The sequence below is a fragment of the Macrobrachium nipponense genome, chromosome 44 (genome assembly GCF_015104395.2).
Source record: "Macrobrachium nipponense isolate FS-2020 chromosome 44, ASM1510439v2, whole genome shotgun sequence".
Classification (NCBI taxonomy): Eukaryota; Metazoa; Arthropoda; class Malacostraca; order Decapoda; family Palaemonidae; genus Macrobrachium; species Macrobrachium nipponense.
In genome coordinates, this window is record NC_087221.1 from 38366653 (window position 1) to 38385074 (window position 18422).

General features: G+C 36.7%; 1 protein-coding gene across 1 annotated transcript in view; it reads right to left on the reverse strand.

Annotated features, from left to right (window-relative positions):
* The window catches only part of LOC135204203 (glutamate receptor ionotropic, NMDA 2B-like), a 654480-nt gene that overhangs the window by 271023 nt on the left and 365035 nt on the right, over positions 1 to 18422 (reverse strand). The window contains exon 10 of the mRNA XM_064234292.1: positions 15653 to 15800. Coding sequence (XP_064090362.1) covers positions 15653 to 15800 — 148 coding nt within the window. The remainder of the gene's footprint in view (positions 1 to 15652; positions 15801 to 18422) is intronic.

Here is an 18422-nt window from a genome sequence, read left to right on the forward strand (position 1 = left end):
CCGCCTTTAATGAAATGAAAAAAAAAAAAAATACATACATGCATCAACTTTTTCACTGCGATTACAGACCAACCCCTATCCACCACCCCAGACCCCCTACACCCCACTACACAACAACCTCCCTCCCCCCCCCCCCCATCACCTACAGTTAGAAACAACAGCTATCAGCGCTGTTTCCCCCCCAACTCCCCCGCCCCCCCCAAAAAAAATAAAATTTAATTTCGCGACCCGATAATATTCCGTGGCAATTCACCCATTTCCGACTATTCATGTATTCAAGCATATTAGTATCGATGTTCAAAAACATATATATGATTCCAACGGTGAAATCGGTTGTGATCTGTATGCAATGCACGGGCGCGAGAGAAAGGCTTCCATTCCGAAATGTTAATTGAATTTCCTACCTCTGTACTGCCAATGAAAATGTTTCTCTATGGTTCATGATTACTTTTTTTTTTCTTTTTCAAGTGTAGTTAATTAGAGTAATTTGTGGCTAAACATACTTCAAATATGAATGAGAGAGAGAGAGAGAGAGAGAGAGAGAGAGAGAGAGAGAGAGAGAGAGAGATTGTTTTAAGATGTAGTTAAACGGAGTAATCTGTGGCTAAACATATTTCACATATAAGGCAGGCAGAGAGAGAGAGAGAGAGAGAGAGAGAGAGAGAGAGGAGGAGAGAGAGATTCTCCATGATCCGTATACTTATTCTAAAATGTAGCTAACTGGAGTAATCTGTAGTTAAGGCTATTTCAAATATAAGGGAGAGAGGAGAAAGGGAGAGAGAGAGAGAGAAAAGCGGAGTGAGAGAGAGAGAGAGAGAGAGAGAGAGAGAGAGAGAGAGAGAGAGAGAGAGAGGATTATTTTTTTTCCGAAATGGGTTGGGACTATTAGCATACACGGGAATCAATACGACTTCATAAATCCGGGGGCCAACCCTGAGGTAGGATTAAATTCCAATTTAATTCGGAGCCTGCCAGTTGAGAAGCGTGTGGAAAAAGGGCACCTCCACGCCAGTAGCGGCAGCGCGTAGGTAGTGAAATGTGAACGACTTAATATATATATATATATATAATATATAGTATTATATATATTTAATATATTATATATATATATCTATATATAAATTCTTCAAATAACTCATTGATATACTTAATTACATAATAATACGGATATAGTGATTGTACCGTAGACTCAATGTATATATAGCTAACTTCTTCAAATAACGCATTGATGCTTGATTACATAATAACACGAACATAGGGATAGCACCGTAGACATAATGTATATAGATAACTCCTTTAAATAATGCATTGAGACTTAATTACATAATAACATGAATATAGGGATTGTACCGTAGACATAATGTATATAGATAATTCCTTCAATTAACGCATTGATACTTGATTACATAAAAACACGAATATAGGGATTGCACCGTAGACATGCACACTCTCCTCTCCTCTACAGACCCTTCAATTTGACCACAGTTACCGTAACGCCAGCGTACAAGATTAAATCAACCAATCCTATTTTTTACTTCATAGCCAGTCGAATCTACCTCTTTCTTTCCTAAGGCAAAAAAGTCAAACTTTTCATCTTTCCTTGAAGAATTTCAGCATTTTCATCGCGGCCAATAAAAATCAAAACTCCCCCGTTCTGCAAATAAAATTTTCACCTTTATTTCTCGCCCTGTGGATTGCCTATCGCACGCGATACAATTTCACTCTTCATCCTCTCCCAATATTTCCGCTGCCCACTCCTCCGGACTAAGTTTCCCTCTCGTACCCCTGAAAATAAGGATCCCTTGTTGTTCCTCTGCCAACCCTAGAGTTCCCTTGTCCTAATTTTCTGACAGGGAAAAATTCGTCTTATTTTTGTCGCACAATTTCTCTCTCTCTCTCTCTCTCTCTCTCTCTCTGGATGATATATGTAGAAATCACAAGGACTGGACTATTCTCCTATCTGGAGACTTCAACTTTCCTTTCGTAGACTGGAAAGAACGAATAGGAGATTGTGGATGTACTTATACATATAAAAAAGAGAGTAATAGTAGTGCAGAAGATAAGAGGCAATTCGAAAAGCTATTAGATATGCTACTAGAATACAACATTCAACAAATAAATCACCTGCCAACAAGAAAGGAAAATACTTTAGACCTAGTATTTGTGAACGAGATGAATTATGTTAAAGAAATAATAGTTTATAATGCGAGTATTTCAGACCATAATGTCATAGAATTAACAGTCCATTCCAAAGCAAGTGAAAACAGAGATAAGCAAGAAATGAAAAAGTGGGAAGGATATGGAAAATACAACTTCTACAGTAAAAATATAAAATGGTCAGAAATAAATGGAGAATTAAACAAAGATTGGGATAATATTTTCGTAAGTGATGACATAAAGGTAAATACGGAGATATTATATAAAATATTAGAGAAAATAGTGGATAAATATATACCGAAGAAGAAAAGTAAACATCAGTCATGCATACCAAGAGACAGAAGGATCTTGTTCCAGAAAATCAGAAAGTGGAAAAAAGGTCTAGCAAAAAAAAAAAAAATGCATGGAAAGTTATAGAACTAAAAAGTAAGATAGAAAATGCAGAACAAAAGATTATACAATCAAAAGAAAATGAAAAACGGGACTTGGAAGAAAAACCCTATTAAATATCAAGCAAATCCCAAACTATTATACTCATATGCGAAGAAGATGAATAAAAGAAGAATAGAAATAGGCCCTCTAAGAATTGAAGGGAGATTAACGAATGAAAAAAGGAAATTTGCAACATACTGGCAGAACGATATAAGAGAGAATTCACCCCTAGAATAGATAATGAAGATAATGATATAGAAGTAAGGGATGAAAATAGTGAATATTTAGCTGACATAGATATTAATGAAGCTGATATTGTGCAGGCTATTAATGAAATTAAAAATGGAGCTGCTGCAGGGCCTGATGGAATTCCTGCTATTTTGTTAAAGAAAGTAGTTCATTCTATCGCAAAGCCACTTGCAATATTATTAAGACAAAGTGTAGATACAGGCAAGATTTATGATGAGCACAAATTAGCATATATTACCCCTACTTTCAAAAGTGGATCAAGACTAGAGGCAAGTAATTATAGGCCTGTGAGTCTAACATCACATATTATGAAAGTGTATGAAAGGGTAATGAAGAAAAATATTATGAAACATTTAATAAAAAATAATTTGTTTAATATAGGACAACATGGTTTCGTACCCGGAAAAAGTACACAAACCCAACTGTTAGTCCACCGTGAGAACATATTCAAAAATATGAAAAGCGGAAATGAAACAGATGTGGTTTATTTAGACTTTGCAAAAACTTTTGATAAAGTAGACCATAATATATTAGCGAAGAAAATTAGAAAACACAATATCGTGGATAAAGTAGGAAGATGGTTAAAAGAATTTTTACACAACAGAAAACAGATAGTTATTGCAAACGACGAGAAATCGGATGAAGCCAAGATAATATCCGGTGTGCCGCAAGGTACGGTGTTAGCTGCAATACTGTTTGTTATTATGATTGAAGACATAGACAATAATGTTAAGGATTCGGTAGTGAGTAGTTTCGCAGATGACACAAGAATAAGTAGAGAAATTACTTGTGATGAAGATAGGAACGCTCTACAAAGAGACCTTAACAAAGTATATGATTGGGCAGAGGTAAAATAGGATGGTATTTAACTCTGATAAATTTGAATCAATAAATTATGGAGACAGAGAAAGAAAGCTATATGCATATAAGGGACCTAATAATGAGACAATCACAAATAAGGAAGCAGTTAAAGACCTTGGTGTGATGATGAATAGGAACATGTTATGCAATGATCAAATAGCAACTCTGTTGGCAAAATGTAAAACAAAAATGGGAATGTTGTTACGGCACTTCAAAACAAGAAAAGCTGAACACATGATTATGCTTTATAAAACATATGTTCGTAGTCCACTTGAATATTGCAATATGATATGGTACCCACACTATCAAAAGGATATTGCACAAATAGAGAGTGTACAAAGGTCCTTTACAGCTAGAATAGAAGAAGTTAAAGACCTTGACTACTGGGAAAGACTACAATTCTTAAAATTATATAGTCTAGAAAGGAGAAGAGAACGCTACATGATAATTCAGGCATGGAAACAGATAGAAGGAATAGCAGAAAATATCATGGAACTAAAAATATCAGAAAGAGCAAGCAGAGGTAGATTAATAGTGCCCAAAACTATACCAGGAAAAATAAGGAAAGCACACAGGACATTAATCCACTACGCACCAGCATCGATAATGCAGCGTCTATTCAATGCGTTGCCAGCTCATCTGAGGAATATATCAGGAGTGAGCGTAGATGTGTTTAAGAATAAGCTCGACAAATATCTAAACTGCATCCCAGACCATCCAAGATTGGAAGATGCAAAATATACCGGAAGATGTACTAGCAACTCTCTGGTAGACATTAGAGGTGCCTCACACTGAGGGACCTGGGGCAACCCGAACAAGATGTAAGGTCTGTAAGGTAAGGTCTCTCTCTCTCTCGCAAATTGGCCCTCTTTTTTTATCGTCTGCAAATAGTTTTACTTCTCGCTTTCGTATTTTGCTTATTCCATTACCTGAAAACTGAATTCATAGAAAATAATGATAATAAAAAAATGTACATTTCATAAACAAACTAAATACAATATATTCTAGATAAATATTAATGGTTTAATAACGAAAACCAAATGCTTCTTGAATACTGACTTTCGCAGTCAACACATCATAAAAGACATACTATATAATAGTTAAAATAAAACAGATTCACATCAACACTTCTATATGAAAAACTAGCGAACTTACACTTTTCAAGCGCATTAACCTACAAGTGTCAGTCATCACGGATGCGTAATTGCGCCTCAGGGAAATGCTGGTATTAAAAGCATAAGGGAACAAGTGGAATGAAAAAAAATATATATATTAAAACCTGTTGGAGATGCTGCGGGAAAACTCCCACTCCTCGACACAATAAAACGAGGTAAGGGTTAATTTCCGTTTGCTCTGATTATAAACAAAATACCCCAAAGGGTAAGAAGTAGAAATCAAAAAAGAGAGAGAGAGAGAGAGAGAGAGAGAGAGAGAGAGAGAGAGAGAGAGAGAGAGAGAAATTGTAACTTTGAAGAGAGAGAGAGAGAGAGAGAGAGAGAGAGAGAGAGAGAGAGAGAGAGAGAGAGAGAGAGAGATTGTAACTTTAAAGAAGAGGAACAAAGAAAGCAATCCTGAATGAGTGAAATAAGACATGAGAGAGAGGAGGAGAGAGAGAGAGAGAGAGAGAGAGAAGAGGATTTGTAACTTTAAAAGCATGACCGACAACAAAAGGAAGCAATCCTGCATGAGTGAAATAAGACAATGGAGAAGGAGAGAGAAAGAGCGAGGAGAGAGAGAGAGCAGAGAGAGAGTAGAGAGAGAAGAGAAGAGAGAAGAGAGAGAGATACTTGTAACTTTAAAGATGAGGAACAAAGGAAGCAATCCTGCATGAGTGAAATAAGACATAGAGAGAGAGAGAGAGAGAGAGAGAGAGAGAGAGAGAGAGAGAGCATCAAGACGAGAGGAGGAGGAGGAGAGCGTAGGCTTAGCAGACAGGCAGCGACTACGCATCCGAGTTAATGAAGGCCCTCTGCTAATAATGACACACTAATCACACCATTATCTGATAGCAAACTCATGCTTATGCACTTCGCCGAGTTTCCCCCCAGGGACGAATCACGCTAACTTAACCTTTTGGGGGGCGGGGTGGGGGGCGGCGGATCGCAGCTTATTAAACTTAGATAAACTTCCAGTAACTTGGTTCAGCGGTGTCGCCTTATCACACCCCCCCCCCCCACCCCCTCCCGCCTCGGGAATATCCAGGCGAACTGTCGGGGTGCAATATATACATGCATATATATATATATATATATATATATATATATATATATATATATATATTAAATATGACACGAGGTGCTAACTAAACTACTCGACCACAAGATATTCTTTCAAAAGCAATTACTTAGATTTCGCTGTGGAAGACTAACTGGCTCATGATACATATATATATATATATATATATATATATATATATATATATATATATATATATATATATATATATATATATATATATAAAAACCGTATTCAAGGATTTATCTAATAAAACATGTTACCAGTTCAGGTCACGTTAACTCAAGCGGTATCGACAAAGAGTTTGGAAAATTTGTAGAAGGTAATCATAATAATAATAATAATAAAAAAAAGTTCAAATTAAAAAAATATATAAAAAAAAATCTTTTTCTGAAGAATACATATTCCGATGTTTTCGAAGAACGAAAAATTCGATTTTTCCGAATAATGGAAAATTTCGAAATCTTATAAAAATAAAAATATTTATTTTGTCGAAGAATAACAAACTCTAACCTTTATTAAAGAATAAAAACTCAGATTTTTCCGAAGAATGAAACTAAATGGCTATACGAAAATACTTTAAAAAAATAAAAAAAGGATAACTCGTTCAAAACAGACTAACAGTTACACTCTCAAAATACAGTGTTTGTGCGCATGAAGAAACACATTAGTCCACATGAAAATGAGAAATCAGGTCTCAATGTCCTCCTTTCTTAATGTCCAGTTTTAGTCACCCCCCTCCCCCCCCTTTCGTTTCAAAAAGCCTCATTTCCTTTAATCAATTCCTCCTCTTTTCTTCAGTCATTTATCTTCTGGAGAGAGAGAGAGAGAGAGAGAGAGAGAGAGAGAGACGAGAGTAGAGAGAGAGAGATGAGGAGCCTGGGCAAGCGAAAATGGCAAAAGATATAAGAGGGACCCAGGGATTCTCTCTCTCTCTCTCTCTCTCTCTCTCTCTCTCTCTCTCTCTCTCTCTCTCTTTTTTTTTTAAATAGATTTCACGGACATGGAATAATTTGCATACAATAAATCAATATAGGATGTGGGGTGTACATGTATAGAATGAATGGAAATAAATTAAACTCTGCACCACTGGGGTAATCATTCCTTGTCGAAATGTCAACCTTGAGACCAAGAACTTGCAAACTTGTACGTTACAATGGAAGATTTATTTTTATTTATTTTTATTTATTTATTTATTTATAAATGTTATTTATTTTTATTTATTTATTTATTTATTTTTACTTATTTATTTTTATTAATTTTATTTTTTTCTTAATTTATTTTTTTATTTATCTATTTTTTTATTTATTTATTTATTTGCTTTCATCAAATCGCGATGTCAACTAAAACGAAATTAGTGGTTAGCGTCGATTAGGACACAAGAATTCGGGTGACCAAGAATTCTGTGTTCTCTCTTATTCATTCTTGTTTTTTTTTTGTCTTCCACTTCCGCCTACTACCCATTTCAAATCACCTTGACCTTAAAATAACCCAATGGGACGAGGTTATTTATCAAAAGTCAATCACATAATTTCGCATTAGCATTCTGAAAATTCTATGAAGACTTCTGGAACCCAATTATCATGGAAAACTCTTATTTCCAGTAAGCAAAAAAAACCCTAGGTTATTTATAATATGTAACCTCCCTCTCCACAAAAAAAATGCCATCGTTGCATCATAACTTTATTATCATTACACTAAACTTCATGGAACCAATTACCCATTAAAAGCTAATAATATGTCTTGATTTCACTTAATTTACCTGTCCCTACAATGAAGAAACGAGAGAATTCCTCCTTAATTAACCTCTTTGAGATGATACGAGAAGTACCGAACCTATTCATTACAAATATACATAAATATACACACAAATTTGCCAAGCAAGCTTCCACGTGATACTGTAAAATTATCATGAGTAAGAAAACCAAAACGAAAAGAAAAACAAACACAGATGAATGTATACATGCATAAAATATAATAGTAGAAATATGGGACCTAAGGCACTGGTGTGTATTAAGATTTACAAACACACTTGTGTCTACAAATAATCATAAACTTATGTGTGTAAATGCAACTAGTTATATGCATACAGATACATGCGAAATGAATGTGCTTAAATACACATACTACATGCTCGCATAGATTTTGTGTACATGGAACACCTGCTATCTCCGTCTGATAACGAGCGAAACAGTTCTTCTTCTGAACGCTTTGACGCCCACTTGAGAGAGAGAGAGAGAGAGAGAGAGAGAGAGAGAGAGAGAGAGAGAGAGAGAGACCCTTTCCCTTTTCCAGCGTCTTTCACCGCCGCCGGGGGCGAGACGATCCATTATGATTTGTAACCCGTCCGAGAAATTACGTCTCGTCTCTTCGGAAACTTCCCACATAAATAGAACCAATGTTTTCCTTCTCCAGGAGAAACTATCAGAGCGAAATCTCATTCGCCAACGGTCTCTTTAATCTTCCTTTGAATACTTAAAGGACGGATGAAGCTGTCTTATTTCTTTTTTTTTCTTTCGGTCGTTTCCAAATTGCTTTCGCCCATCACCCACCTGTGAGATGCCATTAAGAGGTTTTCATCCAGTGACGTTACGAAATTCAGGTTTCTGATAAATTGGTAATAAGATTTCTTTCGGTCCCCCTTTTTCTTTAGCTGGTTTCGAAAGCGTTCGGGCGATCGACGATTCCACGTAAACAAAATCCATGCAAGCATGTATATGCGTATTTCAACATTTTCATTTGGCATGCATCTGTAGGCATATAACTATATGTATGCATCTGTATGCATATAACTATATGCATTTACACAAAAAAGTTTATGATTACTTGTATGCACAAGTGTGAATGTAAATCTTACATACACACCAGGTCCCATATTTGTATTATATTTTATGCATGTATATATTCGTCTATTTGTTGATTGGCTTTCGTGTTTGTTTTCTTGTACATGACAGTGTTACAGTATCACGTGGAAGCTTGCTTGGGAAAATTGTGTGTGTGTGTGTGTGTGTGTGTAAGTGATCGTAAACGGATTTTAATACCGATGGAAAGATGAATCTTACATAACCAACAAATTACGACCAAAGACGCAGATGGAAAATTTCTCCCAACCTCCTGTGTCACATCTCCTCAACACTAAGTGCAATCAACTGACTCATTCATTTCCATTACTGTCCAACATTTCTTCCAGAAAAAATATTGGAATTTAAGGCCTGTGCTGGAAGCTCTGGAAGCAAAGGGCCTCCATTGGCGTGTGATAAATATAATTTTCCCGTGAAGAATAATAATAGCATGTCACATAAAAATGCCTAAAAATGGCGTACAACAAGTATCCCCCCCACCCCATTCTCCTCAAGCCAAATTAGAAAAAAACCAATAACAATCTTTTTATCTCTAATAGGAACCAGCGCAGTACCTCCCCACCCCCCCTCCTGTTCCAATAATCATTCTCTTATCAGCTCCACCCAAGAGTAAAAACAAAATCTTTTTCTTATCTTTACTTGACAAGAACAAACCAAGAGCTTTCTCGAACCGCTATCGGTTCCTCCTGGGAGGTTTAGCCGGAAAAATTCTTTACCTACTTTTGTTTCTTCGCCGAAGAAACCAAAGGTCATCCTTCACCTCACAAACAAGTGTGATCATGACAACACTTTTTATAAGCATAATAACGAATCATGAGAACTTCCTTACATCTTATCATTAGAGAGAAAAATATTTTAGCGATCCACAGTAAAATTGAGTTTGTCTACCTACAAAAAATATATATAAGAGAAAAATTGAGGTTGTCTAACTACAAAAAATATACATAAGAGAAAAATTGAGTTTGTCTACTTACAAAAAATATATGAGAAAAATTGAGTTTGTCTACCTACAAAAAAATATATATATAAGAGAAAAATTGAGTTTGTCTACTTACAAAAAATATACATAAGGGAAAAATTGAGTTTGTCTAGTACCTACAAAAAATATACATAAGAGAAAAATTGAGTTTGTCTACTTACAAAAAATATATGAGAAAAAATGAGTTTGTCTACCTACAAAACATATATATATATATATATATATGAGAAAAATTGAGATTGTCTACCTACAAAAAATATACATAAGAGAAAAATTGAGTTTGTCTACTTACAAAAAATATATGAGAAAAATTGAGTTTGTCTACCTACAAAAATATATATAAGAGAAAAATTAAGTTTGTCTACTCACAAAAAATATATGAGAAAAATTGAGTTTGTCTATCTACAAAAAATATATATATGAGAAAAATTGAGTTTGTCTAACTTGACAAAAAAATCATATGAGAAAATTGAGTTTGTTCTACCATATCAAAAATATATAATAACGAGAAAAAGTTGAGTTTGGTCTTACCGAAATGAAATAAAATATATAATAAGGAGAAAAACTTGAGTTTTGATCTACCTACAAAAATATATATAATAGAAAAATTGTGTTTGTCTACCTACAAAAAAATCTCTGAGAAAAAAATTGAGTTTGTCTATCTACGAAAAATATATAAGAGAAAAATTGAGTTTGTCTACCTACAAAATATATATAAGAGAAAAATTGAGTTTGTCTACCTATAAAAAATATATAAGAGAAAAATTAAGTTTGTCTACATTAAAAATATATATAAGAGAAAAATTGAGTTTTTCTACAAACAAACAAAAAAACATAATTTTTTAAATAAATAATAATGGAGGAATATACTGATTACTTTTAGAACCCTAAACCGGACAAATGAATTCATAACTTTCAATTTTTGCGCATCAAATCATAATTAACCTAATTCCTATTTCACCTCGTCCCGCAAGGAGAATCCTTAGGATACCTTACTATTACAGGACGAAGCCATGATAATCCTGGTGGAATCTTACACAACGAGAATTTATTGTATTACTTTTTCTTGCCAAAAAGGGGTGCAAACTGAAAATCCCCTCCATAAGCCGTTGCCTTGGAAAAGCAAAGAGGTAAATGCTCCTACATCAGAGGTAACGTGCGAATATCTTCGGATGCTCCTCGTATTTCTACGAAGTTTTTAAAAGACGGGACGCGATGTATTTCCATCTTGCAACGGAGAATATCACACTGAAATTAACATTTCCTTTTCCCAACATACAATTTACTAGATCTACCAAATAGTTCAATCTTACTAACTCATATGAGAATACAATTTCTTTCGGCTGAATAACGGCAATAACCAATTCTTTCTTCCACACAGGCAAACACAAAAGCTTCGCTTTTATTTTTAGAAAAAAAAAAAATTAAGTAAAGGCCAATGAGCCACCCAATATAACACAAGTCCGTATGTTGCCCATAGGAGAGGAGGCAATAGCACTGACTCTTGAAAGATGGGAGGTTATTGGAGTCGAGAGAACATGATGTATAATTTGGGCATTTATACATCTACAGCAATCCTCAATCTAGGCAAGGCTAAGGATAAGGCTTACTTTAACACGAAAAAAAGGACAAACCAAATTAACGGCCATATTTTCATGATTAGCCAGGGATAATGATTCACATACGCCACCTTTGCGACAAAACCAAAATAGAAAACATGTAAAAATATTCCCTGGATCTATAACAGAGGACAATAAAGTCTTTTGTCGTGCTTATATGGGCTGAACCACACATTATTCCTGTTATCTTTACCATCTAAAGAGAACCAAAATAATGCTTTCCTTCCCTTTCAACCTTCACAATGATACAGTGTTGAACGTGACTTTACCTCCTTTGAAGATCAGACTATAACAAGCTTAGAGTTATCAGGACTAACAGCGAAAATTATAAGATGTTAATCTCTCCTTTAGAAGACATTATAGTAAGGAGTAATGAGATAATCGGCTGAGCCTTTTAATATGACAAAGGTTTTCTCTTACCGTCTTCAGCAGAAAAAACCTTCGTACCTCCGTCCCCCTCCAATCAGCTGTATCACTTCCCGCATTTTTCTTTTATCTTTTCCTTTTAGTCTCTTTCTAAGTGACTTTTGAACTTCAACTTTAGATCTTTTTAGTTTCAAACTACTTCGAGTAAGACCTGTAAAAATCTAGAATTGTGGAAAATCGTCACGTTAATATAACAATATTAATATTAACAGCAATACTGATGTACCTGGCTAATAAGTTTTGTTGAAATGTAAGTAGATTTTTTTTTATACAAAGCAAGGTCGCTAACCTAGTGCCCTCTTTTTTTATCCGGGATTAGTACAGGAATAAATCGATATACATCTCTGCCTCACCTAGTCTCTCCTGATGAAGTGATCCGAGCATCCCCCGACCCCCCTGTGAATATGAACAAACAAACAAATACCTCTAGCCCCCACCCTCGTCTGTTATCCGGGGCATTGCACTGGGCAGAGAGACGACACAACCCACCCCGCACCTCCCCTCATTTTTCGGGTATCTCCTAACGAAGAGATCCGGGCATTCCCCCTTTTCCCGTAAGAGTAAATGAAAAAGAAAAACAAGCAAACAAACAAAAGAAGCGACTTCCCCTCGAAAGCCATCCCGGTTCGCTTCGAAGGGGGATTTCGCAACTTACTCAAAAACTTTTCGTGGCAATCATGTCCGCAGTAAAACGTGGGAGGTGTATTGTTTCGCCCTGCATTTTCACTCTTTTCCTTTCATATAATTTTTTTTGGCTACATTTTTGCAGGAATTCTATTATTCTTTTTCCTCCTTCCTCTATTCTTCGTGATGTGTGTGTGCTGGAAGCCTACTTTGTTTTATTTCAATTTTGCATTCACGTGTTTTCTGCCAAGTGACTAAAGCGCCTCAGTGGCGTGGTCGGTATGGTGCTGGCCTACCACCTCGTTGGCCGCGAGTTCGATTCTCGGGCATTCCACTGAGGGAGGTGAGAGATGTGTATTTCTGGTGACAGAAGTTCACACTCGACGTGGTTCGGAAGTCACGTAAAGCCGTTGGTCCCTTTCCTGAATAACCACTGGTTCCATGCAACGTAAAAACACCATACAAACAAACACAAGATAAACAAACAAATATGCATACAACACGCATTTAAATTCTCTAAACATGTGAGTGTGTGGAATAAATGCTACGACGAATGCAGAAACAAACAAAACACTGAAAGGGAATTAAAAATAAGCAAGACTAAAAGGGGAAAATTGAGAAGCCCATGTTTTTAAAACATTTCAAGATATCTCCCACGCTCCTCCGTAGTCATTTTCGAAGCTTTGCTGACACCTGAAGTCAATCATAATTACATTACGTTCGACGACAAAAATCTACAAATTCAAAATGAAAGTAAAACTCTGGAAGGTTATTCATGGTTCAGTTTTTATCATCGGGGAAATACATAACTTTGTTTTTGTTTTCAAAATCTTACCACACACACACACACACACACACACACACACACACACACATATATATATTATATATATATAACTATATTAAGTAATATTTTATATGATATATATTATAAATTATGTATATGTATATATATATAACCTTTTCATTTTTACACCAACAGTGTCACATACGAAAGGTCATTTTTGGTTGGTCTCTTGGTTATCAGAGTTAAGCAGGAAAAGAGAAAAAAAGATAGCTTCTATTATTTGGCGGGGGGTGGGGGGAGGGTGTAATTTGACAAAATGAGGGACTCGTGACTAGCAATAAATGATTGGCTCTTGGGGGAGATCCGGTTCTGGAAAGGGGATATTTTTTTGGTGGGGGGGTGGGGGGGGATGGGTGGGGAGGGGAGAATTACTATTGGAGGTTTCAGAGACTGGGTAACTTTTTATATTTTTCCATTCCAACAATTAATCTTTTTTAGTCGTTCGTCTAAGTATAAGCGTCATGTTCTTAATTTCACACGTATAAATACCAGCTTCGGGAGGATATTCCGACCAAGACGTTTTTTCCATTAAAAAAAATAATTACTTCTTACTTTTATACTCATCCCAGCCTTCTCCCCATCCTCACTTCCAACACCAACCCCCCTCCCGCTCGCCCCTCCCTCCTCCTCCTCCTTCCTCCTCCCCCCTCCCTCCTCCTCCTCGGCCTCAGGTCTTTCCCTTCCAAACAAAGGCAGAACTGAAAACATTTCCTTTCTATTGAATCACTATAAATAGCAAGAACTCCAATGCTCGCGTTTCCTCTGACACATCTCGCCACAGAATTTAAAAAAAAAAAGCAGAAATTAAAATGGAAGCATATCTTGTTTCTTCTCCAACTTCTCATTTCGTTTGCCTGCGCGCCTTGCCACCTAATATCAATGCAAAGTCTCCTTTCCCCATCCTAATTTCTATTCCCCCCACCCACCCATCCCCCGATTCCCAAAACCACCCACCCTTCCCTCTATACACTCCACCCCCCCAAACGTTTTCACCAACACGTCCCTCTATACACCCCACCTACCCTTCCTTCTATACATTCCCACCCCAAAAGCACCCTCCCTCCCTATCTACACCAACCTACCTACACACACATACACACAGCATCTGGCGTCTTTTTGCGACGCTTTTCCTTCCTGCCCTTCTCAGTTGACATTCATTCTCGCCCGAACCATTAAAACTACATTAGTTCTTGCCTCCGGCAGCAACCACAGGTTGCACCAGTTGGCAGGAGTCCCTCATTCTTCCGCGCCGCCGCTTCGTTGCTTGCTTCAGCTGCTGAAGGACGAAAGCAAAGCCGGGGAGGGGGAGGGGAGGGGGAGGGGAGGGGGAGGGGGTGAGGTAAAGAGAGAAAAAAGCTTTATCTCATCCTACTGGGAATGCGAGGAGGAAGATGCCAGGCGCTGGCTGCTGGGAAGACGACTATATTTACATGGATCAGTGTGGCAAAGTTTTATGGCCTGGAAAATGTTAATTAGGTGATAGTCAAAACGCATATCTTGCCAGGTAATCTTAGCTATATTTACGTTTAGGACTGAAATCTTGAATGTCACTTTCATAAAAAAATATCAAATAATGGTTATCAAACAGTTTTGTTAAGTAATACTGTAACAAAGGATGCAATTTTATGAGGTGAATCGTGCGTGCTATGATATCAGAAAAAAATATCAAGTAATGATCATAATAATCTGAAAAAGTATTATGGATTCGGGAGAATTAAATCTTATGAAGAATAACATTCGGAAAATAACTTAGGAGAACTGAATGTGATCGAAGTATTAGGGAAACGTTTATATGATATGAAAAAAAAAAAAAAACACCATTACAATGGAATGTAGTCGTTGCCAACTAAGGAATACCTTCCAAAGACGGATTGGGGAACAGGTATCTATTCCGCCAAACAACGGGTGCCTCACCCGCAAAAATAAATTAATATTATTGACAATATTACTGATGTTAGTGGCAACTTGACACTAAATATGAGCTAATTATGATGCATTATACGCCGTCTTTTAAACATGTCTTATGAAATGTGAACAGCTGTAACATGACCGCTGATTTCTTGAAGCAACTTGACTATTTGGGGGAACGGTAATAAGATTATCTTCAGGAAGATGGGAGTCGATGCGTTTTGATTAACAGTGCAACTTATGCGGTCATTCCAGACTTAAGCATACATGCATGCACATCTTGACACACGCACAGACAACCTGGCAATGATTTGCCTTGACAGCAAGAACATCAGTATTTAAAAAAAAAAAGTCATCTCTGTTCGGGTTCAAGTTCAGAAACCCTACGACTTCTAAAACACGATACTAAACCAGCTCGTAAACCCCCAAAAAAGAATCCACTGCTCGTACTCACATCGAAAGTCCCCCACTTGCCGTCCGCCACCCTCATGAGCTCGTAGGAAAACCCGAGGTCGTTGGCGAACTTCTCCAGCAGGTCTATGCAGAAGCCCGAACAACACATGTTGGTGGACGCCGAGGTCGAGGTGTTTCCAGCACCGGCCCTGGAATAAAAGAATGGGAGACATGAGTCACATGGGTTTTACCTTTTTGAATATTCGTTTTTTTTATTATTATTTTTATTATATTTTTTTATTATTGTTATTCTTATTTATTATTATTATTTTATTGTTGTTACTTATATTTCTATTATTTCTATTTTTATTATTATTAGTCTTATTGTCAAAATTGTTACTTTTTTCATCTTATTATTTTAATTATTATACACAATTATTAAACCTTTTTCAGTCAACCTCAAGAGGGAAGTGGTCTATGGCATTAGAACTTTACATTTATGTACGCCCACTCGGCCATGATTCACATACACACACACACACATACACACAATGCGAGGAATATTTTTCGAATGGTACAACGACGCTTGTCATTTTTAAAGTCTTGCTCAGGCCTTTGATACCGGGAAATATTCGGTTAATTTTTCCTAATTTTATAAATAATGGCCTTTGTCAAGCCGTTGGAAAATGTAGAAAATCATATTCTATCATTCATAGAACATTCACGCTCAGTTCTGTACATGTATTTTACAGTTGAGAGACTTCTCTCAAACTTCATCGGTGGCAAACCTTCTAGCATTCGACCGTTGAGAAAATATCCTTGTATTCACTAAGATAAAATTGTTTCAAATTCCATCACTAAGAACATCCAGTTGAATATTACCAATTCCATCACTAAGACCATCAAGTCGAACATTACCAATTCCATCACTGGAGAAAAAACACCACTCGAACATTACCAAGGCCATCACTAAGACCATCAAGGTCGAACATTAACCAATTCCAATCAACTAACGATCATCAAGTTCGAAACAATTACCAATTCCATCAACGAGAACAGTAACATCCACTCGAACATTACCAATTCCATCACTAAGACCATCAAGTCGAACATTACCAATTCCATCACTAAGATCATCAAGTCGAACATTACCAATTCCATCACTAAGATCATCAAGTCGAACATTACCAATTCCATCACTGAGAACAAATCCAACCTCGAACCATTGACCAATTCAGTTAATAAGAATACAATCCACCTTGAACATTGCCAATTCCATCACTACGATCATCCAATCGAACATTACCAATTCCATCATCAATCAAGAACATCCACTCGAACCTATTACCAAGGTTCCTCACTAAAGACCATCAAGTCGAACATTACCAATTCCATCACTAAGATCATCAAGTCGAACATACCAATTCCATCATAAGATCATCAATCGAACATTACCCAATTCCATCACTGAGAAACAATAACCCCTCGAACATTTGCCAAATCCAAATTACTAAGATCGATCCACTTGGACATTGCCAATTCCATCACTGAAGACATCATCACACTCGAAACATTACCAGGTTTCCATCACTGAGAACAACATCCACTCGAACATTACCAGTTCCATCACTGAGAACAACATCCACTCGAACATTGCCAATTCCACTACTAAGATCATCCACTCGAACATTACCAATTCCATCAATAAGAACATCCACTCGAACATTACCAATTCCATCACTAAGATCATCCACTCGAACATTGCCAATTCCATCAATAAGATCATCCACTCGAACATCACCAAAGTTCGACGGGCATTCTTCTGTTTAAATCATTAACGAGAGTAAAGAGACTGGTGCAGCAACGTCAGAAAACCCCCAGATACTAGAATCTTCCGATACTCGAGGCACGAAAACCCAGCGGACCGATAAAACACGGGGATATAGAAGGACTCAAAAGTGTTTCGGGGAAGATTGCGTCATTTCCGGTTGGGTGAGCACATTTCTTTCATTAAGGAGCGTTTCAACGGTAATTATTCTTGTATAATATGTTCTTACACTGAACGTAAGCTGTTTCGTATGAGAGAGGTCCATTAAACACATACATGCATGCATAAGTAGATACGTAAATGCACACAAGCTCGCGCGCGACACTCACACACACACACACACGTGTGTATAATCTTTCGTGCGCCTTGATTGAACATAAGTTCTCGTATGAGAGCGGACAACTAAACACTTACATACAGACAAATAGACAAATTCTCTCAAAAGCAAACAAACAAACACACACACACATACACGCGCGCGTTACATGTTAATGACAACTTAACATTATGATTTCGCTAACACAATACAAAACTCTTTGCTAACATGAAAAAATTTAAGACCAAAATTCCTTGCGTTCCTTCCTTGCAATGTGACAGAAAATTACTAAGCACAATTAAAGCAGATGAAGAGTGTACTACAGAAACTTCAGACATGAAAACAGAACTGATGCTAAAAGAAACCAAATATTTTTGAAACTACGACCGACAGGGGGACGAATTCTTATTCGACCTTGATTTGACCTCACTCGGCGGTACATCAGCTTCATGAAAGGACTACAAATCCCAAATGTAAAGTCTGTATGTAGTATAGCTTAGGGGTAATTACCTAAGTTAAATTTCTATTTGACCTTGTATTAGAGAACATTGGCCTTGACCCTTGGTAACACCGCAGATATTAAAATTTCATCGAACATAAATGATGTCCACAAAGTTTGAAGTCTCTACCTTCAAAAATACCAGAATTATAGTTATTTAGCCTTTTCGGAATTACGTGCTACATGCA